At 41.4% G+C, this 25,647-nt stretch overlaps 3 protein-coding genes across 3 annotated transcripts in view; 1 reads left to right on the forward strand and 2 right to left on the reverse strand.

The window, feature by feature from the left end:
- The window catches only part of MCOLN2 (mucolipin TRP cation channel 2), a 72,710-nt gene extending 65,405 nt beyond the window's left edge, over nt 1–7,305 (reverse strand). Inside the window, exon 1 of the mRNA XM_050806133.1 lies at nt 6,989–7,305. Coding sequence (XP_050662090.1) covers nt 6,989–7,065 — 77 coding nt within the window. The 5' untranslated portion in view covers nt 7,066–7,305. The remainder of the gene's footprint in view (nt 1–6,988) is intronic.
- Nucleotides 1–25,647, reverse strand: part of GNG5 (G protein subunit gamma 5) — a 547,759-nt gene that overhangs the window by 497,176 nt on the left and 24,936 nt on the right. The window lies entirely within an intron of this gene.
- The window catches only part of DNAI3 (dynein axonemal intermediate chain 3), a 142,369-nt gene continuing 124,172 nt past the window's right edge, over nt 7,451–25,647 (forward strand). Inside the window, exon 1 of the mRNA XM_050805769.1 lies at nt 7,451–7,562. The gene's annotated coding sequence lies outside the window, so the exon portion shown is untranslated. The remainder of the gene's footprint in view (nt 7,563–25,647) is intronic.

Here is a 25,647-nt window from a genome sequence, read left to right on the forward strand (position 1 = left end):
ATGTAAAAATGACTGACAGATCTTAACATAAAAATGTAAGACTTCAAAAAGTTAAAATACAAAGAGATTTGGAGAAAAATGTGCAATATATTTACACAGGAAAAGTTAACCATCTATTATGACCTGTAAAGAACTCCAGACTATTAATAAGAAAAAGAGAATCCAATATAACAGGCAATGGATCTGAACAAGCCAGTGAACATTTAACAATAAAAACTTACTAACAATCAGGTTGGTAAAAACCTATCTTAATTTTTATTTATGAAGAATGATTTTAAAACTATTAAAAGAAATGTAAATTTTGATTGGCACTTGGGCAATATCTATAAAAGTGACTTAAGAATCAAACTTCTGGGCTGGGCACGGTGGCTCACACCTGTAATCCCAGCACGTTGGGAGGCCGACGCAGGCAGATCACAAGGTCAGGAGTTTGAGACCAATCTGGACAACATAGTGAAACCTCGTCTCTACTAAAAATAAAAAAAAAATTAGCCAGACGTGGTGGTGTGCACCTGTAATCCCAGCTACTTGGGAGGCTGAGGCAGGAGAATCATGTAAACCTGCGAGGCAGAGGTTGCAGTGAGCCGATCATGCCATTGCACTCCAGCTTGGGCAACAGAACGAGACTCCATCTCAAAAAAAAAAAAAAAAAATCAAACTTCTATGGATTTATAATGCAAACTTTAAAACAATAAGTTAGTTACAAAAATGTTAATTGCAGCCCTATTTGTAACTTTGCACTGACTTGAAGATGTCTATGACATATTGTAATTTTCTTAAAGTTACAGAATAGATATATTGAGATCTCATTTTTCAAAAAACGTCAGCATAAACTGGGCATGGTGGCTTAGGCCTGTAATCCCAGAGCTTTGGGAAGCTGAGGCAGGAGGATCCCTTGGGCGCAGGAGTTTGAGACCAGCTTGGGCAACATAGGGAGACCCCCATCTCTAGAAATAATAATAATTAATAATAATAAGCTAGCCAGGAGTGGTGGCAGGCACCTGTAGTCCCAGCTACTTGGGGGGCTGAGGCAGGAGGATCACTTGAGACTTGAAGTTTGAGGCTGCAGTAAGCTGTCATTATGCCACTGCACCCCAGCCTGGGTGACAGAACAAGACCCAGGCTGGAAAAAAAAAGCCAGCATTTATATGTGCATATAGAGATTTTAAAGTCTAGAAGCACATGAACTAGCCAAAAAAGCCTCCATATTTTTATAATCTCTGTGAAGTAGTATTATAGGTAATTTTAATTTTCTTCATTAAGTTTTCCTTTTTTGTTCATTTTTGGTGATTAACGTGTGAATTCCTGAATCATTATTATGAGTTAAAATGCGCTATTTCAAAAAGAAAGAGTCTGATATGTATCAGATAGTCAAGTATTTCCCTGCTTAGTTTGTGTGTGATTGGTTTGGGGTAGAGGGTGGAAGGAGTGGTAGATACGGAGACTAAAATTCAATGTTTCTACAGTAATGACTGTGTTGGCCCCAGGATGATATCGGGGGCAGTCCAACAGATGAAATACTTTAGACCATTCCTAACAACTTGCACGTCATTTTTTCACTCCAATTCCTACGATGAACACATTTTCTCATGATCTGCTAGTCTTGCAAAAGAGGAAGAAAGAAAAATGTCTAGCCAACTGAGGTTTTGAGGTAGCTGGGTAGGGTAGGTCGGTGTCAATTAAATGAAGTTGAGAGGAAAAAAGGCAAAGAAGAAAACTTTGGTTCCCTTCTCAACACAGTTCTCAGAACATAAATGACATGGTCATTCTAACCCTAAGAAGCACCCTGAAGGAAGGCCGGAGGGGCTTTTCATTTTCCATTAGAACCACTCATGAAAGATGAACATGCTAACCTTTCAGGAGTTTCCCTACAGACAACCGTGCCACCAAATTCCCAAAAATCACCTCCGATCCCCACTTTGCTGCCTCTGAACACCAGGAAAGCAGAACTAGGGCTGCATATTTTTAATGTGCTTTTTCTAAACAAGCCACACTCCTTTGGAAACTTGAAGAAACAGTTCTCTGAGGAAGAGATAAAGAAAGGGAAATTCATTTCTCAGCAATAAAGGATTCCACATGCAGTTAAAACTGAGGGAGATGACTGGAATTATGACATTTCCTAACATTTTTCTTTCTCCAATATTTTCAGTAAGAGCCCAACTTAACAGAGTCATGCTGATGACTCTCCCTAAAGAAAAGAAGTTATAAAGAAATAATCATTTTTTCCTCAAAGCATTGAGGTTACCTTAATTTTGGACAAGCCCACCTCAGTGTCATGTTGGTGAATCCCTACATTCTATGTATCTCTAGCATATTCCTGTAGTTGGCATAAGTAGTATGATTTTTTTTTTTTTTTTTTTTTTGAGACAGAGTCTTGCTCTCTCACCCAGGCTGGAGTGCAGTGGCATGATCTCCACTCACTGCAAGCTCTGCCTCCCAGGTTCAAGTGATTCTCCTACCTCAGCCTCCCAAGTAGCTGGGACAACAGGCGAGTGCCACCATGCTTGGCTAATTTTTTTTTTTTTTTTTTTTTTCTGTATTTTCAGTAGAGACAGGATTTCACCGTGTTAGCCAGGACGGTCTCGATCTCCTGACCTCGTGATCCGCCCGCCTCGGTCTCCCAAAGTGCTGGGATTACAGGCGTGAGCCACTGCGCCTGGCCATAGTATGATATTTTTTTAAGGCCACCATTTAAACTATGGGTCTTCTAGAAATACACCAAAGACTATTTTCAAGAATCTTCTGCCTCATGAGTTATCAATTATTGCCTGGCAGATGTTTTAGGCTGAAACTACAGAGATGTATTCAAGGGGAGAAAACAAAACACAACCCTCAAAAGAGAAGGAAGGAAACAGTCCACCCAGCTGAGGGAAAAGGAATATGGACAACATTCCCTGGACACAGTCTCTCATACCAGGAAAAAAGGGGCTGAGGACCAAGCTCAAAACAGAGTAGAAAACTCAGCTATAGGCAGGCAGAGAAGAGTGGGAAGAAAAAAAAATTCAGATGATTGCCAAAGCAAACAAATAAACAAACCAAAAACATGACTTTAAACATTTAATACTGAACAGAACATTGCAGTTTGATAAAATGAAGTCTGGAAATAAAATTACAGGCATACCTCAGAGATATTGAAAGTCTGGTTCCAGATCACCACAATAAAGCAAATACTGCAGTAAAGCAAGTCATACAATTTTTTTTGGTTGTTTCCCAGTGCATATAAAAGTTATGTTTACACTATACTATAGTCTATGAAGTCTGTAACAGCATTATGTCTAAAAACACACCTTAATTTAAAAGTACTTCATTACTAAAAAATGCTAACAATCATCTGAACCTTCAGCAAGCTGTACTCTTTTTGCTGGTGGAGGGTACTCTTGCCTCCTTGTTGATGGCTGCTGACTGATCAGGGTGGTGGTTGCTGAAGGCTGGGGTGTTTGGGGCAATTTCTTAAAAGAAGACAACAACGAAGTCTGATCTATCAATTAACTCTTCCTGTCACAAAACATTTCTCTGTTGCATGCAATGCTGTTTGATTGCATTTTACCCACAGTAGAACTTCTTTCAAAATTGGAGTCAGTCCTCTCAAACCTTCCTGCTGTTTTATCAACTATGTTTACGGAATATGCTAAATTATGTGTTGTCATTTCAACAATGTTCATAGCATCTTCACTAGGAGCAGATTCTATCTCAAGAAACTACTTTCTTTGCTCAGCCATAACAAACAACTCCTCATCCATTCTAGTTTGATCATGAGATTGCAGTAATTCAGTCACATCTTCAGGCTTCTCTTCTAGTTCTCTGAGTATTTCCACCATATCTGTGATTAGCAGATTGGTGTAAAAGTAATTATGGTTTTTTTGCCATTAAAAGTAACGGCAAAACCCACAATTACTTTTGCACTGACCTAATACTTCCTCTACTGAAGTCTGGACCCCTTGAAAGTCATCCATGAGGCTTAAAATCAACTTCTTCCAAACTTCCTGTTAATGTTAATATTTTGACCTCTTCCCATAAATCATGAATGTTCTTAATGCATCCAGAATGATGAATCCTTTCCAGAAGGGTTTACTTTGTCCAGATTCATCAGAGGAATGATTTTCTATGGCAACATATAACCTTACAAAATGTAGTTCTTAAATAATAAGTCTTGAAAGTTGAAATTACTCCTTGATCCATGGGCTGCAGAATGGATGTTGTGTTAACATATATGAAAACAACATTTATCTCCTTGTACAACTCCATCAGAACTTTTCAGTGACCAGAGATATTATCAATGAGCAGTAATATTTTGAAAGAAATCTTTTTTTCCGAGCAGTAGGTCTCAACCATGAGCTTAAAATATTCAGTGAATCATGCTGTAAACAAATGTACTGTCATCTAGGCTTTGTTGTTCCATTTACAAAGCAGAGGCAGAGTAGATTAACATAATTCTTAAGTGCCCTAGGATTTTTGGAATGGTAAATGAGCACTGGCTTCAACTTAAAAGTCACCAGCTGTACTAGTTCCTAACTAGAGAGCCATCCTGTCCTTTGCACCTTTGAAATCAGACACTGACTTGTCCTCTCTACCTAGGAAAGTCCGAGATGGCATCTCCTTCCAATAGAAGGCTGTTTTGTCTACATTGAAAATCTGTTGTTTAGAGTAGCCTCCTTCATCAATGATCTTAGTTAGATCTTCCAACTAACTTGCTGCAGCTTCTATATCAGCACTTTCTGCTTCACCTTGCACTTACGTGTTAGAGAGATGGCTTCCTTTCTTAAAGCTTATGAACCAACCTCTGCTAGCTTGAAACTTTTCTTCTGCAGCTTCATCACCTCTCTCAGCCTTCACAGAATTGAAGAGAGTTTGGGCCTTGCTCTAGATTATGCTTTAGCTTTAGCAAATGTTGGGGCTGGTTTGATCTTCTATCCAGACCACAAAAACTTTCTCCATAACAGCAATAAGCCTGTTTTGCTTCCTAATCATTTGTGTTTTCACTGGAGTGGTACTTATAATTTCCTTCAAGAATATCTCATATGCATTCAAAACTTGGCCAAATGGCACAAAATGCCTAGCTTTTGGTCTGTCTCAGCTTTCAACATACCTTCCTTACTAAGCTTAATCATTTCTACCTTTAAAGTGAGAGACCTGTGATTGTCCCTTGCACTCAAACACTTAGAGACCACTGTAGGGTTATTAATTGGGCTAATTTCAATATTGTGGTATCTCAGGGAATAGAGAGGTTGGGGAGAGGAAAAGAGATAGAAGAAAGGCTGGTTGGTGGAGTAGTCAGAACACATACAACATTTGTTAATTGAGTTCCCTGTCTTATATGGGCACAGTTCATGGCACCCCAAGACAATTACAGTAGTAACATCAAAGATTATTGGTCACAGATCACCATAACAGATATAATAATAATGATGAAAAAGTTTGAAATATTGAGAGAATTGCCAAAATGTGACACAGAGACACAAAGTGAGCACCCGCTGTTGGAAAAATGGCACCAATAGACTTGCTGGACAAAAGGTTACCACAAACCTTCAATTTGTAAAAAAAAAAAAAAAAAAAAAAAGCAGTATCTGCAAAGTGCAATAAAGCAAAGCACAGTAAAACAAGGTATGCCTGCACTTTTTTCTATGAACCCCTTAACATGTGACACAAGAGCTCACTAAAGAGTGATTTAATTCTTCAGAACTGACATATGGAACTTAGACTTTAGGCCTTAAAGAAAACAGTCCAGCTTCGGGAAAGTCCACTTTTAATTTTACGGCCAGAAGAGTTTTCTTTGGCCACTATTTTTACTTTGAAAGCTACAGTCACAAGAAGCCATCTCTTTTTCCGCCGGTTTTCAAATTGTCTTGTTCTAGGTTTCACTTCACTGACAGAGATCTAGACAAAGAGATCAGCTTGTGAATATGATCATTCTTGACTTTCAGTTCTGTATTTTGTGCCCCTCTGCTCAAACTACGCCTCTCAGTTCTTCTCACTTGCTTCATTAAAATATTTTACATTTATTACTCTATTTAAAAAAAAAAAACACTTTTGTTATGTTCCTCCTTCACAGAAAAGAATGTGGCTACCTCAAACACTTTAATAGGATTCACTCATTTTTTATTACAGGAGGTTTAATAAAATTGGTATTATGATGGCCTCTGTATGGAAAATGTGTCGTTTTTAGAGTTCTGGCCACAGAAACTGACCTATAAAGGGCTTTCTAAAGGAGAAGGGTATGCCTGTGGAAAGTTCACAGCAAAGGGAGTTTGACTCTTCTTAAGGTATGAAGAGGAAGACAGGCTAAAGTCTCAAGAAACTTTGACTCAATAGGGGAAAGCTATCAAATTTCCCCAAACTTGTGCGATTTTGGTTAGCACATCACAGAGGTGATGAGCCGCTCCTGAGTGTGAAACCCACATCCCATTTCTGGGGAGAACTACGTAGTTGGTTCCTTCTACATAAAATATCAGAGTCTACATCCTGACACCCATAAGAAACCTCTCCCACCTCTCTCTTACTAACCTTTTCTTCCATTCTCAATTTACAATGACACACAATTTTGTTTCCCACAAGTACTGTACAACCAGAGACACACACACACACACTCACACATACATATATATTTCAGATACATACATATATATCTGTTTGGAGAGCAGGGAACGGGGGAGCCAAGGCCTGTTTGTATTCACACCCTCGGTTCAAATGTGCTGGGGTGGCTGGAGCTTTGACCACGCAGGAGGGGCCCGCTGGCAGCGCCAAGCGGCTGAACTGTGCGCCTTTTCATAAAGGCAGAGAACTGGGGTTAGCCACACTACAACCCTCCCACCTGAGGGAAAGGCCTGTTTGTTCTGGAAGGCACAGCCCAGCCTTATTTAACTAACTGCAAGCAGTTAATATAAGCATTCCCAAGGCAGTAGGCAAGCTCTAGTCTACGGAAGTAAAGCCATCGACTTCAGGAAGATTTCTCTAGTCTAGCATCCTGAAAGATGCAGCCCAGACTCCTCACCTGACGGTTAACCTGAAAACACCTGATCCTCTCTCTGGAATCCTTGCCTGGGGAAAACGATAAGGCTGACGGGCCATGCCTCCTCCTTCAAAACTTTGCAGGGCTCTCGGGATTCATAACAGGAAAAATTGTTCACGGCAGACTCAGTGCGCCGTCGCCGGAACGCGTCCGCTGAAGTTGGAGCCCTGCTAAGCGGGGTCCCCTTCTCTTACGCTTCCTGCCGGCCGCGCGGTGCGCGCAGACCCCGGCCCTAGGGCAAGCGCGAAGGTCGCTGGGTGCGGCTGGCCCTGCTCGGGCGGCTGAAAGGCTGCTCTGTGCTGTCGCCGCAGGATGCGGCGCGTGGCCAGGCGCTCCCGCCCCGCCCCCAAGGGACTGCCCCGCCCCGTCCCGCTCCGCCCCACCCCACCGCCTCCCACCAGGGACCGGAGCTTCCCCACTTGAGGTCCTGGGGCACTTATTCCACGCGTCAGCGGACCAGCCTCCTCGCGCTCCCGGAGAAGGGGGTCGGCGACGCGGAGGCGGGGTGGGGGCCGTAGGGGATGGAGCCAAGGCGCGCGCGAGAAGAACCGAGGAAGTAAGTAGTCCCGAAAGGGGGCGGCGGTGGGGCCCCCAGGGAGGCGTGGAGCGCGCCGAGGGGCGCCTGGGGGCACTGACCTGTGGTGCGGCCCCCAGGACAGGCCCGAGAAGCGGTTCCACAGCGGCAGGTCCAGCACCTCCATGCCTGGAGGCATGGCGCCGTCCGGGAGCGGCAGGACGCCGAGCATGGGACGGCTACACCTGTCTGGGCGCGGGCCCGCGGCCCCCACGCTCTCCACCCAAGTGCCCAGCGCTGCAGTGCGGCCCGCTTTGGCTCGGGGTGTCTGCCTGAGAAGCGCCTCACAGAGGGACCCGGGCGGTGGTCGCTGAGGCAAAGTGGCCCACGCACCCCCCACACCGCCCCCGGGCGGCCGCACCTGGCACTCCTGGCCCTGTGGGGCTCCTGCCTTTTTTGGGGGGAGGGGGGAAAGGGTGGGGAGACCGGGTCTCACTTGTCGCCTGAGCTGCGATCACGGCTCACTGCAACCTTGAACTCCTGGACTCAAGTGATCCTCCTGCCTTGGCCTGCCAAAGTGCTAGGATTACAGGTTAAGCCACTATGCCTGGCCCCCTCTTTTCTTCACTCTTTTATGCATTCTTTTCTTGTTTCCACATGCATTCATTTGTCCGTTGCTTTGGTTGTTCCTGTTTTGATGCTTAGGGAAACACTGAGCGCCAAGCCGACCGTCGGGTACTGTGGTGTCTGGGATGACAAAGACATGGCCCTTTCCCTCTAAGATGTCACATTAAACTGACAAGTTCATTCATTCTGGCTTTTCTTTAAAGTGCGCGATCACGAAAGTCTGTGACAAGGGCCATGTTTCTGAGATGTTAGAAAGTGCGATGGGTGCGCAAGGAAGAGGAGAAGCGAGTCGCCCTGCGCCCGCGTCGGGATGAAAGGGAGGGAGCCCGGAGGGAGCGTCAGAGTGGCCCGGCGGGCGCCGAGGGAGGGTGCACGGCCCCAAGGCTGGACTCGCAACCCCAGGGCCCTGCCGCAGCCACCGCTGCTCTTCCCTCTTTGTGCATGAAAGGAAGTCGCCTGTGGGAAACCGAACAGACAATCGGTCGCGGTTCGTGAATCTTAGAGATGAGAGTCGGCAGTACATGACCGAAAGCCGTGTTCGGCTTCTAGTGATGTTGGCTTGATAGTTTGGACGTGGCCGACAGCCTCCTAGAGCTGGTACCCCTTCTTTTCACGAGGTAGCAGCAGCAAAGTCCGCAGTGCCAGGCTCTGTGAGTCTGCAAGCGTTTAAAAGATCTCCGGGTTTAGCTCAGGCAAATAATATTCTGCCAGGTATTAATTTTAATATGCTTGTCCAGGTAGAAGCAATTGGACAGACTATGTACATAAAAGCATACATAATTGACCCTCTTTTAAGTCACTTTCAAGGGGTTATTAGGCAAAAATGCCTTGGTTTTGAGCCGCTTTCATCGGAGGTGTGCAATCATCCAGCCTGTGAATAGCAACTGCACTCCAGCCTGGGCAACATAGTAAGACCCCAACCTTTTGGCACCAGGGACTGGTGATTTTTTTCCACGGAAGGTAGGGGGTTGAGGGGAGGATGTTTTCGGGATGAAACTGTTGCACCTCAGATCAATAGGCATTAGAGTCTTACAAGGAGCACACAACCTGCAACTTAGATCCCTCACATGCGCAGTTCACAGTAGGGCTTCTGCCCCTTTGTGCCCCTTTGAGAATCTAATGGAAACCGCTGTTCTCTTGCTCAATGCTCACCTCCTGCAGTGCGGCTTGGTTATTAGAGGGCCACAGACCTGTACCAGTCTGGAGCCCGGGTTTCGGGGACCCCTGTAGAGGGAGAAATAGTTTCAAAAAGGAGATCTGGGGATCTCAAACATTAATGTGCACATGAATCACGAGAGCTTTTATTGAAGCAGATTGATTTAGTAGGACCTGAGGTTTTGTACTTCTAGCAAGAAGATGCTACTGCTGTGCTCCCACTCTGTAAGTAGCCAGGTTCTCAGAAATATTTAATCTGAGTGTGTGCAGGAATTGAGGGGGAGAAGACTGAGTGGAAAATTACTGGAGTCAGATGACTGAAGGATTTATTATAAATATAACACATACTGAAGTTTTCAGCCATCGAATCTAATCGTTCTCAATTAGTAAATTTAATTCTCAGTAGGCATTAAGTTTTTAACTTTCAAAAAGTCACTTGTTTGTGGTAAAGATCGTGGCTCATTTTTCAGTAGGTAGTAATAGACATTGTTTTGTGCTGTGTTAATTCTTTCAGGCATCTGTGTTCTGTTCTGAATATCATAGCACAAAAAGTTTTGTGCCCTGACTCAAATTTGTAATGACCAGTAACCAAATAACACAAGAATCTTTTGCTCAGCAGTGTTTTATAATATGACATTTTAATTTTACAACCTAAAGGTCTTAAATTTCTCTAGCAGTTTGTCTTCATGTGGACGTTTCACTGATTTAGTGTTAAAAAGGAAATTTTTAAAAAGTAGTCTAAAGAAGTGTGAGCTAGGCCGGACACAGTGGCTCGCACCTGTAATACCAGCACTTTGGGAGGCCAAGGAAGGTGGATTGCTGGAGCCCAGGAGTGCAAGACTAGAGTGGGCAACACAGCGAAACCCTGTCTCTACTAAAAATACAAAAATTAGCTCGGCATAGTGGCCCACGCCTGTGGTTCCAGCTGCTTGGGAGGCTTGCCTGAGCCTGGGAGGTCGAGGTTGCAGTGAGCCAAGATTGCGCCACTGCACTCCAGCCTGGGCAACAGAGACCCAGTCTCAGAAAGGAAAAGAAAAAAAGAAAAGAAAAGGAAATGTGAGACAGGCTAGTAGAAATGCAACAATTTTAATTTTCTAGGATGGGCAGACAAAAAAAAAAAAAAAATATATATATATATATATATTTTTTTTTTTTTTTTTTTTTTTTGAGACGGAGTCTCGCTCTGTCGCCCAGCCCAGGCTGGAGTGCAGTGGCGCGATCTCGGCTCACTGCAAGCTCCGCCTCCCGGGTTCACGCCATTCTCCTGCCTCAGCCTCCCGAGTAGCTGGGACTACAGGCGCCCACAACCGCGCCCGGCTAATTTTTTGTATTTTTAGTAGAGACGGGGTTTCACCGTGGTCTCGATCTCCTGACCTTGTGATCCGCCCGCCTCGGCCTCCCAAAGTGCTGGGATTACAGGCGTGAGCCACCGCGCCCGGCGACAAAAAATATTTATTGTGAAGAATATGGGGAAGGAGAATATGATAAAATAAGAGAAAAATGATGCTTTTTTTTTTTTTTTTACCTACTTTCATACTTTCCAAAATGTTGCAAGTAGTGTTCTGTATGTTGTAGATATTAATTCCTTGCCAGTTTTAAACATTATAAATATTTTCTTCCAGTTGTCATCTATCTTTTTGTCCATGTGTTCTTCCTTGGATGAAAGTCCTTAATTTTGGTATAGGAAATCAAAATTAAGGATATTAATCCTTATAGCTTGTGCTTTTATGATCTTTTTAAAGAAGTTGTTCTCTACTCTTAATTCATCATTCTTCTGTATTTTCTGTAATAGTTTTATCCTTCATATCAAATTCCATTGTACTTCAACTTTGCATGTGGTGGGAGATATTAATGCACCTCGATTTTTCAACATCAAGTAAGCCAGTTTTCAGCAAGCTATCTTATAATTCAGGGTTGGCTATTTTTTTTTCTGTAAAGGTCAGATATAAATATGTAGGGTTCGTGGATTGTACTTTCTCCTTTACAACTATTTAACTATCTAGTGTAAACATAATCATACACAGTATGTAAAGAAGAGAGTGGCTGTGTTCCATGTATTATGAAATATTTATTCTTCTTTTAATTTTTTTTAAATAGACTATTTTTAGATCAGTTTTAGGCTTATTGCAAAATTTTACAGAAAGTACAAAGTTCCTATATATTCCCTGCTTCCACATACGCATAGCCTCTCCCACACTATTAAAATCCTACACCAGAGTAGTACATTTGTTATAATTGACGAATATGCATTGACAAATCATCACTCAAAGTCCATACTTTAGGGTTCACTCTTGTGTGCAGGCTGTAAGTTTTGACAAATGTATAATGACACATATCTACCACCAGAGTATCATACAGAATAGTTTCACTGCCTGCTGTGGGCTGAATGTTTGTCCCCACTTTACCAATCCCCCTCCCCCACCAAAATGTATATGTTGCAACCTAAATCCCTAATGTGATGATATTTGGGGATGGGGCGTTTAGGAGGTAATTAGGTCTTGAGGGTCGAGTCCTCATGAATGCAATTAGCGCCCTAGCACCCATATAAGAAAAGACAGGAGAGAGATGATCTCTCTCTCTCCACCATATGAGGATATAACGAGAAGATGGCTGTCTGCAAACCAGGAAGAGCACCCTCACCAGACACGAGGTGTGCTAGCGCCTTGATCTTGGATTCTGTGGCCTCTAGAACTATGAGAAATCAATTTCTGTTGTTTAAGCCGCCCTGGCTGTAGTATTCTGTAATAGCAGCCCAAACTGATGAAAACACTACCTAATCCTTTGTGCTCCATCTATCCATCCCTCCCTCCAACCCCTGGCAACCACTCATCTTTTAACTTTCACAATAGTTTTTCCTTTTCAGATAATTGGAATCATACAGTATATAGCCTTTTCATATTGGCTTTTTTTTTCATTTAAGCATTTGGCATTTTTGCATTTAAGCTTCTTCTTTGTCTTCATGTGGCTTGATAGGTCAATTCTTTTTAGCACTGAATAATGTTCCATTGAATGAATATATCACAGTGTATTTGTTCATTCACCTACGAAAGGACATTTGGTTTTTTCCAAGTTTTGGCAATTATAAATAAAGCTGTTTTCAACATCTGTGTGCACGTTTTTGTGTACCTTTTTTTAAATACCACGGAGTACAATAGCTGGATTGTCTGGTAAAAGTATAGCTTTGTAAGAAACTGCCTATCTTCCACAGTGGCTGTATTATTTTACATTTGCACCAGCAATGAATGAGAGTTCCTATTGCTCCACATACTTGCCAGTATTCGGAATTTTCAGTGTTACAAGTTTTGGCCATTCTAATAGGTGTGTAGTGGTATCTTGTTTTAATTTGCAATTCCCTAATGACATATGATGTTGAGTATGTTTTCATATACTTGTTTTTCATCTGTACGTCTTCTTTACTGAGGTATCTCTTCAGGTCTTTTGCTTATTTTTTAATGGGGCTGTTTATTTTCTTATTGTTGAGTTTTAAGGGTTCTTTAGGCTGGGCCTGGTGGCTCATGCCGGTAATCTCAACACCTTGGGAGGTTGAGATGGGAGGATCGCTTGAGGCCAGGAGTTCAACACCAGCCTGAGCAACAAAGAGAGATCCTGTCTCTATGAAAGAAATTTTCTTTTAATTATCTGGGTTTGGTGGTACGCACCTGTGGTCCTAGCTACTCGGGAGGCTGAGGCGGGAGGATTGCTTGAACCTAGGAGTTCAAGGCTGCAGTCCTGTGTGAGCAATAGAACAAAACCTCATCTCAACAAGAAAGATATATGAGTTCTTTATATATTTTGAATAACAATCCTTTTTTTAGCTATGTCTTTTGCAAGTATTTTTCTCCTTGTCTGCAGCTTGTCTTCTCTTTCTCTTGATGATATCTTTTACAGAGTAGAAGTTTTTAATTATAATGAAGACCAATTTATCAATTATTTATTTCATGAATCATGCTTTCAGTGTTGTGTTTAAAAAGTCAGGCTCCAGGAAAAAAAAATGGCAGATAGGAGGCAGGACTAACTTGCAGCTCCCACTCAGATGAACAGAACAGCATGTGGAGACTGACATCATGAGCTTTTGCTTCAAGAACTACCACAGGAACATATCAGGAACACTGAAAGGATTCACAGACCCTTTGAAAAAGTGGCTTGTGGCTGCAAACTCTGTGAGACAGCTGAAAAATGGTGAGTGCCCAAAGTGTGAATGGGGAAAGTCTACCTCCGAACACACATCCTCACTGGTGAACCTGAAAATCCAGATCATAGGAGAAGGATTTAACCTTACCTAGAACTAAAATGAATTTAGACAGCTGAGCAAAATATAAAAGTAGAAGCCGCGGTGGGAAGAGCCCTCTAGGTGCTCCCAGTCACCAGGGAAGCCATTTCTGACTTTATCTCACTGGGGTCCTTGGGGAGGGCTGCCAATGGAATTGGGGAAGGACCACAGGGAGAAGGAAACTTCCAGTTGAGCTTTGTAATAATTTTGACCAAGTGTGAATTTTCCTGGGCAGAATCCAGGGGAGGGAGATGGACAGAAAGTACAGATAGGACCACAGAAGCAGTGGCAGGCTGTGAGGGGTGGGGCCTGAAAGCCCTGCTGGCTTTCTCAGTGGGGAGGCTTGTAGCCTGGGGCAATTAGTGCCCTAGCACCCATATAAGAAAAGACTGGAGAAAGCATTTGAGAAAACCAGTGCACTAAACAAAACTACAACCAAGGACCCTCACAGAGTCCGCTTCACTCATATACTACCTCTACTGGAGCAGGTGCTGGTATCCATGGCTGAGAGACCTGACGACAGATCACATCACAGGACTCTGCAGACACTCCCCAGTACCAGCCCGGAACCCAAGCTCCATTAGGTGGCTAGACCCACAACAGCAAAAACAATCACTGTCCAGCTCTCAGGAAGCCCCATCCCTAGAGGAAGGGGGAGAGTACTACATCAAGGGATCACCCCATGGGACAAAATAATCTGAACAGCAGCCCTTGAGCCCCAGATCTTTCTTCTGACATAGTCTACCCAAATGAGAAGGAACCAGAAAAACAATTCTGGTAATATGACAAAGCAAGGTTCTTCAACACTCTCAAAATATCACACTAGCTCACCAGCAATGGATCCAAACCAAGAAGAAATCTCTGAATTTCCAGAGAAAAAATTCAGAAGGTCAGTTGTTAAGCTACTCAAGGAAGCACCAGAAAAAGGTGAAAACCAACTTAAAGAAATTTAAACAATCATACAGAGTATGGACAAAAAAATCTCCAGAAAAAATAACACAAATAAAAAACAATTACAACTTCTGGAAATGAAAGACAGACTTAGAGAAATGCAAGCTACACTGGAAAGTTTCAACAATAGAATCAAATACGTAGAAGAAGGAACTCCAGAGGTTGAAAACAAGGCTTTCAAATTCACCCAATCTGACAAAGACAAAGAAAAGAGAAATAAAAAATGAACAAAGCCTCCAAGAAGTTTGGGATTGTGTTAAACAACCAAACCTAAGAATAATTGGTGTTCCTGAGAAAGAAGAGAAATCTAAAAGTTTGGAAAACTTATTTGAGGCAGTAATTAAGGGAAACCTTCCTGGCCTTGCTAGAGATCTAGACATCCAAACACAAGAAGCTCAAAGAACACCCGAGAAATTCATCACAAAAAGATCATCAACTAGGCACATAGTCATCAGGTTATTGAAAGCCAGGATGAAGGAAAGAATCTTAAGAGCTGTGAGACAAAAGCATCAAGTAACTTATAAAGGAAAACCTATTAGATTAACCCCAGATTTCTCAGCAGAAACCCTACAAGTTAGAAGGGATTGGGGTCCTATCTTTAGCCTCCTCAAACAAAACAATTATCAGCCAAGAATTTTGTATCCAGCAAAACTAAGCTTCATAAATGAAGGAAACATAAAGTATTTATCAGACAAACAAATGCTAAGAGAATTAACCACTACCAAGACAGCACTACAAGAACTGCTAAAAGAAGTTCTAAATCTTAAAACAAAACCTCAGAATACACCAAAATAGAATCTCCTTAAAGCATAAATCTCAAAAGACATATAAAACAATAACAATGAAAAAAAGGTATATGGGCAACAACTAGCACGATGAATAGAATAGTACCTCACATTTCAATAATGTTGAATGTAAACGGCCTAACTGCTCCACTTAAAAGATACAGAATGGCTGATAGATAAGAATTCACCAACCAAGTATCTGCTGTCATCAAGAGATTCACCTAACACATAAGGACTCATGTAAACTTAAGATAAAGGGGTAGAAAGATATATCATGCAAATGGACACCAAAAGTAAGCAGGACTAGGTATTCTTATATCAGACAAAACAGACTTTAAAGCAACAACACTTAAAAAAGAGTGACATTATATAATGATAAAAAGTCTAGTCCAACAGGAAAATATCACAATCCTAAATATGTATGTACCTAACGCTGGAGCTCCCAAATTTATGAAACAATTACTATTGGACCTAAGAAATGAGATAGACAGCAACACAATAATAGTGTGGGACTTCAATATTCCACTGACAGCACTAGACAGGTCATTAAGACAGAAAGCCAACAAAGAAACAATGGATGTAAACTATACCCTAGAACAAATGGACTTAACAGATATTACAAAACATTCTACCCAACAATTGCAGAATATACATTTTCATCAGCATATAGAATATTCTCCAAGATAGATCATATGATAGACCACAAAACAAGTCTCAGTAAATTTAAGAAAATAAAAATTATATCAAGTACCTTCTCAGACCACATTGGAATAAAATTGGAAATCAACTTCAAAAGGAACTCACAAAACCATGCAAATACATGGAAATTAAATAATCTGTGCCTGCATGATTGTTGGGTTGAAATCAAGATGGAAATTAAAAAAATATTTGAACTGAGCAATAATAGTAACACAACCTATCAAAACCTCTGGGATACAGCAAAAGCAGTGCTAAGAGGAAAGTTCATAGCATTAAATGCGTACATTAAGAAGTCTGAAAAAGCACAAATAGACAATCTAAGGTCTCACCTCAAGGAAGTAGAGAAACAAGAACAAACCAAACCCAAACCCACCAGAGGAAAGGAAATAGCAAAGCTCAGAGCAGAACTAAATGAAATTGAAACAAAAAAAATACAAAAGGTAAATGAAACAAAAAGCTGATTCTTTCAAAAGATAAAATTGATAGACCATTAATGAGATTAACCAAGAAAAGAAGAGAGAAGATTCAAATAAGCTCAATTAGAAATGAAATGGAAGATATTACAACTGATACCACAGAAATACAAAAGATCATTCAAGGCTACTATGAACACATTTATGTGCACAAACTAGAAAACCTAGAGGAGATGGATCAATTCCTGGAAATATACAACCCTCCTAGAAGGGCCAGGCACAGTGGCTCATGCCTGTAATCCCAGCACTTTGAGAGGCCAATGTGGGTGGATCACTTGAGGTCAGGAGTTCAAGACAAGCCTGACCAACATGGTGAAATCTCATCTCTACTAAAAATACAAAAATTAGCTGGGCATCATGGTGTGCACCTGTAATCCTAGCTACTCAGGAGACTGAGGCAGGAGAACCACTTGAACCCAGGAGGCAGAGGTTGCCGTGAGCCGAGATCGCGCCACTGCACTCCAGCCTGGGCAACAGAGTGAGACTCTGTCTCAAAAAAAAAAAAATATATATATATATATATAAAAAATATATATATGTGTGTATGTGTATATATATGCACACGCATGTGTATTATACAGATATACATATACATATGCATACATATATGTATATATACATATATACGTGTGTGTGTATATACGTATACATATACACACACATATACACACACAAAACCATCCTAGATTAAACCAGGAAGAAATAGAAACTCCGAAAAGACCAATAACAGACAGCAAGATTGAAATGGTAAATTTAAAATTGCCAACAAAAAAAAGTCAAGGACCAGATGGATTCACCGCTGAATTCTATCAGATATTCAAAGAATTGGTATCAATCTTATTTAAACTATTTCAAAAAATACAGAGAGGAAATCCTCTCTAATTATTCTATGAAGCCAGTATCATCCTAATACCAAAACCAAGAGAGGACATACCAAGAAAAGGAAACTACAGACCAGTATCCCTGATGAACATAGATGCAAAAATTCTCAAAATACTAACTAACTGAATACAGCAGTGTATTAGTCCATTTTCACACTGCTGATAAAGACATAACCGAGCTGGGAAATTTACAAAAGCATAAGGTTTAATGCGCTTACAATTCCATGTGGCTGGGGAAGCCTCACAATCATGGCAGAAGGCAAGGAGGAGCAAGTCATATCTTACATGGATGGCAGCAGGAAAAGAGAGAGCTTCTGTAGGGAAACTCTCCATTATAAAACCATCAGATCTAGTGAGACTTATTCACTATCATGAGAAGAGCATGGGAAAGGCCTGCCCCATGATTCAACTATCCCCCACCAGGACCCTCCCACAACACCTGGGAATTCAAGATGAGATTTGGGTGGGGACACAGCCAAACCATATCATTCCACCCATGGTCCCTCGCAAATCTCATGTCCTCACATTTCAAAACCAGTCATGCCTTCCCAACAGTCCCCTAAAGTCTTAACTCATTTCAGCATTTATTCAAAAGTCCAAAGTTCGAAGTCTCATCTGAGACAAGGCAAGTCCTTTTCGCCTATAAGCCTGTAAAATCAAAGGCAAAGTAGATACTTCCTAGATATGGTGGGGTTACAGGCATTGGGTAAATACAGCTATTCCAAATGGGAGAAATTGGCCAAAACAAAGGGGCTACAGGCCCCATGCAAGTCCAGGGGGCAGTCAAATCTTAAAGCTCCAAAATGATCTGCTCTGACTCCATGTCTCACATCCAGGTTATACTGATGCAAGAGATGGGTTCCCATGGTCTTGGGCAGCTCTGCCTCTGTGGCTTTGCAGGGTACAGCCTCCCTCCCAGCTTCTTTCACAAGCTGACATCGAGTGTCTGTGGCTTTTCCAGGTACATGGTGCAAGCTGTCAGTGGATCTAGCATTCTGGAGTCTGGAGGATGATGGTCCTCTTCTCACAGCTCCATTAGGAGGTGCCCCAGTAGGGATTCTGTGTGGGGGCTCGGATGCCACACTTCCCTTCCACACTGCCCTCACGGAGATTCTCCATGAGGGCCCCACCCTGGCAGCAAACTTCTACCTGGGCATCCAGGCATTTCCATACATCCTCTAAAATCTAGACGGAGGTTCCCAAGCCTCAGTTCTTAACGTCTGTGCACCTGCAGGCTGAATATCATGTGGAAGCCGCCAAGACTTGCGGCTTCCACCCTCTGAAGCAACAGCCCGAGCTCTATGTTGGCCCCTTTAAGCCACACTAGAGCAGCTGGGATATAGGACACCAAGTCCCTAGACTGCACACAGCAGAGGAACCCTGGGCCCAGCCCACGAAACCACTTTTTCCTCCTAGATCTCTGGGCCTGTAATGGGAGGGGCTGCCTCAAAGGCCTCTGACTTGCCCTGGAGACATTTTCCCCATTGTCCTGGGGATTGACATTTGACTCCTTGTTACTTATTCAAATTTCTGAAGCCAGCTTGAATTTCTTCTCAGAAAATGGGACTTTCTTCTCTATCGCATTGTCAGGCTGCACATTTTCCAAACTTTTATGCTCTGTTTCCCTATAAAAACTGAATGCCTTTAACAGCACCCAGGTCACTCTTGAATGTTTTGCTGCTTAGAAATTCCTTCTACTGGATACCCTACATAATCTCTCTCAAGTTCAAAGTTTCACAAACCTCTAGTGCAGGGGCAAAATGCCACCGGTTTCTTTGCTAAAACATAACAAGAGTCACCTTTACTCCAGTTCCCAACAAGTTCGTCATCTCCCTCTGAGATCACCTCAGCCAGGATTTCATTGTCCATATTTATCAGCATTTTGGTCAAAACCATTCAACAAGTCTCTAGGAAGTTCCAAACTGTCCCATATTTTCCTGTCTTCTTCTCAGCCCCCCAAACTCTTCCAGCCTCTGCCAGTTATCCAGTTCCAAAGTTGCTTCCACATTTTCTGGTATCTGTTCATCGGTGTCCCACTCTACTGGTACCAATTTACTGTATTAGTCTGTTTTCATGCTGCTGACAAAGACGTAACTAAGACTGGGCAATTTACAAAAGGAAGAGGTTTAATGGGCCAGGCATGGTGGCTCATGCCTGTAATTCCAACACTTTTGTAGGCCAAGGCAGGCAGATCACCTGAGGTTAGGAGTTTTAGACCAGCCTGGCCAACATGGTGAAACCCCGTCTTTACTAAAAAGAAAAAATACAAAAAATTAGCCAGGCATAGTGGTGGGTGCCTGTAACCCCAGCTACTTGGGAGGCTGAAGCAGGAGAATCACTTGAACCCGGGAGGCAGAGGTTGTGGTGAGCCAAGATCACTGCATTCCAGACTGGGTGACAAGAGTGAAACTCTGTCTCAAAAAAAAAAAAAAAGAGGTTTAACGGACTTACAGTTCCATGTGGCTGGGGAAGCTTCACAATCACGGCAGAAGGCAAGGAGGAGGAAGTCCCATCTTACATGGATGGCAGCAGGCACAGAGACAGCTTGTGCAGGGAAACTTCCCCTTATAAAGCTATCAGATCTCATGAGACTTACTCACTATAACCAGAACAGCATGGAAAAGACCTGCCCCCATGATTCAACTACCCCCAACCAGGTCCCTTCCACAACACGTGGGAATTCAAGATGAGATTTGGTTGGGGACACAGCTAAACCATATCAAATAGCATATCAAAAAGTAATCCACCATAATCAAGTGGGTTTCATACCAGGGATGCAGAGATGGTTTAACATAAGCAAGTCAATAAATGTGATACACCACATAAACAGAATTAAAAACAAAAATCAAATGATCATCTCAATAGATAAAGAAAAAGCATTTGACAAAATCCAGCATCCCTTTAGGATTAAAACCCTCAGCAGAATCAGCATAGAAGGGACAAACCTTAAGGTAATAAAAGCCATGTATGACAAATCCACAGCCAACATTATACTGAATGGGGAAAGTTGACAGAACTGGAGCAAGACAAGGATGCCCACTTTCAACACTTCTATTCAACATAGTTCTGGAATTCCTAGCCAGAGCAATCAGACAAGAGAAAGAAATAAAAGGGCATCCAAATTGGCAAAGAGGAAGTCAAACTGTCACTGTTCACTGATGATATGATCATATACTTAGAAAACCCTAAAGACTCATCAAAAAAGCTCCTAGATCTAATAAATGAATTCATTAAAATTTCAGGATACAAAATCAATGTGCACAAATCAATAACACTGCTATACAACAGTGACCAAGCTGAGAATCAAATAAAGAACTCAACCCCTTTTACAATAGCTGCAAAAAATTTTTAAAAGTTAGGAATATACTTAACCAAGGAGGTGAAAGACCTCTACAAGGAAAACTACAAAACACTGCTAAAAGAAATCATAGATGACACAAACAAATGGAAACACATCCCATGCTCATGGATGGGTAGAATCAATATTGTGAAAATGACCATACTGCCAAAAGCAATCTAAAGATTCAATGTTATTCCTGTCAAAATACCACCATTATTCTTTACAGAACTAGAAAAAAATCCTAAAATTAATATGGAACCAAAAAAGATCCTACATAGCCAAAGCAAGACTAAGCAAAAAGAACAAATCTGGAAGCATCTTATTACCCAACTTCAAACTCTACTCTAAGGCTACAGTCATCTAAACTACATGATACTGATATAAAAATAGGTACATAGACTGATGGAACAGAATAGAAAACCCAGAAATAAAGCCAAATAGTTATAGCCAGCTGATCTTCAATAAAGGAAACAAAACCAGAAAGTGAGGAAAGGATACTCTGTTCAACAAATGGTGCTGGGATAATTGGCAAGCCACATGTAGAAGAATGAAACTGGATTCTCTTCTCTCACCTTATATAAAAATCAACTCAAGGTGGGTCAAAGGCTTAAATCTAAGACTTGAAACCATAAAAATTATAGAAGATAACATTGGAAAAATGCTTCTAGACATTGGCTTAGGCAAAGACTTCATGACCAAGAACCCAAAACAAAAGCAACAGAAACAAAGATAAATGGATGGGACTTAAGTAAACTAAAAAGCTTCTACACAGTGAAAGAAACAATCAGCAGAGCAAACAGACAACCCACAGAGTGGGAGAAAATCTTTGCAAGCTGTGCATCTGACAAAGGACTAATACCCAGACTCTACAAGAAACTCAGACAGATCAGTAAGAAAACAAATAATCCTATCAAAAATTGAGCTGAGGACATGACTAGACAATTCTCAAAAGAATTGAGAACAAATGGCCAACAAACATATGAAAAAATGCTCAACATCACAAATTATTAGGGAAATACAAATCAAAACCACAATGCGATACCAACTTACTCCTGCAAAAATGGCCATAATCAAAAAATAATAGATGTTGACGTGGATTTGGTGAAAAGGGAACACTTTTACACTGCTGGTGGGAATGTAAACTAGTACAACCACTATGGGAAAACAGTATGGGAATTCCTTTTTTTTTTTCTTTTCTTTTCTGAGACAGGATTTTGCTTTGTCACCCAGGCTGCAGTGTAGTAGAGTGATCTCAGCTCACTGCAACCTCTGCCTCACGGTTTCAAGCTATTCCTCCACCTCAGCCTCCCAGGTAGCTGGAATTACAGGCACATGCCACCACGTCCGGCTAATTTTTTTTTGTTTTGTATTTTTAGTAGAGATGGGGTTTCCGCCATTTTGACAAGGCTGGTCTTGAACTCCTGACCTCAAGTGATCCACCCACCTCAGCTTCCCAAAGTGTGTGAGCCACCACGCCCAGTCCGAATTCCTTAAAGAACTAAAAGCAGATCTACCATTTGATTCAGCAATCCCATTACTGGGTATCTAACCAGAGGAAAAGTCATTATACGAAAAAGGCACTTGTACATGGATGTTTATAGCAGAACAATTCACAATTGCAAAAATATGGAACCAGCTGAAATGCCCATCAATCAATGAGTGAATAAAAAAATGTGATCTATATACAATAGAATACTACTCGGCCATAAAAAGGAAAGAAATAATGGCATTTACAGCCACCTGGATGGCGTTGGAGACCATTATTCTAAATGAAGTAACTCAGGAATGGAAAACAAAATGTCATATGTTCTCTCTAATAAGTGGGAGCTAAGCTGTGAGGGCACAAAGGCATAAGAATGATACAATGGATTTGGGGACTCAGGAAGATGGGTGGGAGGTGGTGAGGGATGAAAGACTACACATTGGGTAGAGTGCACACTGCTCGAGTGGTGGGTGCACCCAATCTCAGAAATCACCACTAAAGAAATTATCCATGTAACCAAACACTATCTGTTCCCCAGAAAGCTATTGAAATATTAAAAGGTGGAAAAAAAAGAAATATTCAAATAGTGGCTTGAATAAACTCTTTTTAAGAACAACAAAAAAAAAAGATGGCTGGCACGGTGGCTCACGCCTGTAATCCTAGCACTTTGGGAGGCTGAGGCGGGCGGATCACGAGGTCAGGAGATCGAGACCATCCTGACTAACACGGTGAAACCCCGTCTCTATTAAAAATACAAAAAATTAGCCGGACGTGGTGGCGGGCGCCTGTAGTCCCAGCTACTCGGGAGGCTGAGGAAGGAGAATGGTGTGAACCCTGGAGGTGGAGCTTGCAGTGAGCCGAGATCGCGCCACTGCACTCCAGCCTGGGTGACAGAGCAAGACTCTGTCCCCCACCCCCCCCAAAAAAAAGAAAAGAAAAAGAAAAAAAAACATAATTGCCAAACCCAAGGTCATATAGATTTCCTCCTGTGTTATTATCTAGGAGTTTTTACTTTTCCCCTTTCATTTACATCTATGATTTATTTTGACCTAATATTTGTAAAGGGTGAAAGGTCTGTGTCTAGGTTCGTGATTTTTTACATGTGGATGTCCAGTTATTAACATACCATTTGTTAAAGAGACTATCTTCTCCATTTTATTATCTTTACTCCTTTGTCAAAGATCAGGTGACTATATTAATGTGGATATATTTCTGGGCTCTCTATTCTTTTTTTAAAAACAGGTTCTCACTCTGATGCCCAGGCTGGAGGCTGGAGTGCAGTGGCATGACCTCGACTCACTGCAGCCTGGAACTCCTGGGCTCAAGCAACCTTCCCATGTCAGCCTCTCAAGTAGCTGGGACTACAGGCACACACCACCACACCCAGCTAATTTTTGTATTTTTTATAGAGACAAGGTTTCGCCATGTAGCCCAGACTGTTCTCAAACTCCTGGGCTCAAAGCAATCCACCCACCTTGGCATCCCAAAGTGTTAGGATTACAGGCGTGGGCCACCACCCTGGCCCCTGGGCTCTCTATTCTGTTGCATTTATCTTATCTATTCTTTCACCAGTACCTTGATTATTGTAGTTTTTTGGTTTTTGTTTTTAATTTTTTATTTATTTTTTTTTTGAGACGGAGTTTCGCTCTTGTCACCTAAACTGGAGAGCAATGGCATGATCTCAGCTCACTGCAACCTCTACCTCCCAGGTTCAAGTGATTCTCCTGCCTCACCCTCCCAAGTAGCTGGGATTACAAGCACCTGCCACCATGCCCAGTTAATTTTTTTCTATTTTTAGTAGAGACAGGGTTTCACCATGTTGGCCAGGTTGGTTTCAAACTCCTGACCTCAGGTGATCCACCCGCCTTGGCCTCCCAAAGTGCTGGGATTACAGGCGTGAGCCATTGTGCTCAGCCGATTACTGTAGTTTACTAGTAAGTCTTCCCATCAGGCAGTGTTTTTGTTTGTTTGTTTTGTTTTGTTCCTCTCCTTCAAAATTGTGTTGTCTATTCTGGGTCTTTTGACTCTCCATATAAACTTTAAAATCAGTTGTTTGATATTCACAAAATAACTCCCTTGCATCTTAATTGGGGTCGTGTTGATTTATAGATCAAGTTAGGAAGAACTGACATCTTGACAATATTGAGCCTTCTTATTCATAAACATGAAATATCTCTCCACCTATTTAGTTCTTTGATTTCTTTCATCAGAGTTTTACAATTTTCTTCATATAGAACTTCTACATAATGTTAGATTTATAGCCAAGTGTTTCATTTTGGGGGATACTTCTACAAATGGTATTGTGTTTTTAATTTAAAATTCTAATTGTTCATTGCTGATATATAAGAAAGTGATTGACTTTTGTATATTAACCTTGTATCCTACAATCTTGTTATAATTACTTATTAGTTCCAGGAGATTTTTTTAATTCTCTCAGATTTCCTACATAGATAATCATGTCATCTCAAAGACAGTTTTATTTCTTCTTTCCCAATGTGAATACCTTTTATTTCCTTTTCGTATTTTATTGCATTAGCTAGAACTTCTAGTATGATGTTGAAAAAGAGTGTTAAGAGGGGACATCCTTGCCTTGTCGCTGGTCTTAGCATGAAAACTTCTTAAGTTTCTCACTATTAAGTGTGATGTTAACCCTAGTTATTTTTTGTAGATGTTCTTTATGAAGTTGAAGATGTTCCCCCTTTTTCCTAGTTTGCTGAGGGCTTTGTCATGAATGGATGTTCGATTTTTTAAAAATGCTTTTTGTGTATGTGTTGACATGATCATGATATATTTTCTTCAGCCTGTTGATGTGATGGATTACATTAATTGAGGTTTGAATGTTGAATCAGCCTGGCTACCTAGAATAAATCCCACTTGCTTATAGTATATAATTTTTTCATACATTGTTGAATTTGATTTGCTAATATTTTTGTTGAGGATTTTTGCATCTATGTTCATAAGAGATGTTGTTCTTTAGTTTTCTTTTCTTATAATATCTCTCTGGTTTTGATATTATGTTAATGCTGGTCTCACAGAATGAATTAGGATGTATTCTAATTCTGTCTTCTGGAAGAAATGATACAGAATTGGTATAATTTGTTCCTTAAATGTTTAGTAGAATTCACCAGTAAAACCATCTGGGCCCAGTGCTTTCTGTTTTGGAGGGTTATTCATTATTGATTCCATTTCTTTACTAGAGTCTTATTCATATTGTTTGTTTATTCTTGTGTTAGTTTTGTCAGTTGACAATTGTGTCTTTGAAGGAATTGGTCCATATCATCCACGTTTTCAAATTTGCAGGCATAGATTTGTTCATAATATTCTTTTATTATCCATTGAATGGCCCATGGGATAGGTAGTGATGCTCCCTCTTTCATGTCTAGTATTAGTCATTTGCATCTTCCCTGTTTTTTCTTAGTTAGCTTGGCTATAGGCTTACTGATTTTATCTGTCTTTTCAAAGA

This window comes from Macaca thibetana, chromosome 1, assembly GCF_024542745.1.
Source record: "Macaca thibetana thibetana isolate TM-01 chromosome 1, ASM2454274v1, whole genome shotgun sequence".
In the NCBI taxonomy this organism is placed as follows: domain Eukaryota; kingdom Metazoa; phylum Chordata; class Mammalia; order Primates; family Cercopithecidae; genus Macaca; species Macaca thibetana.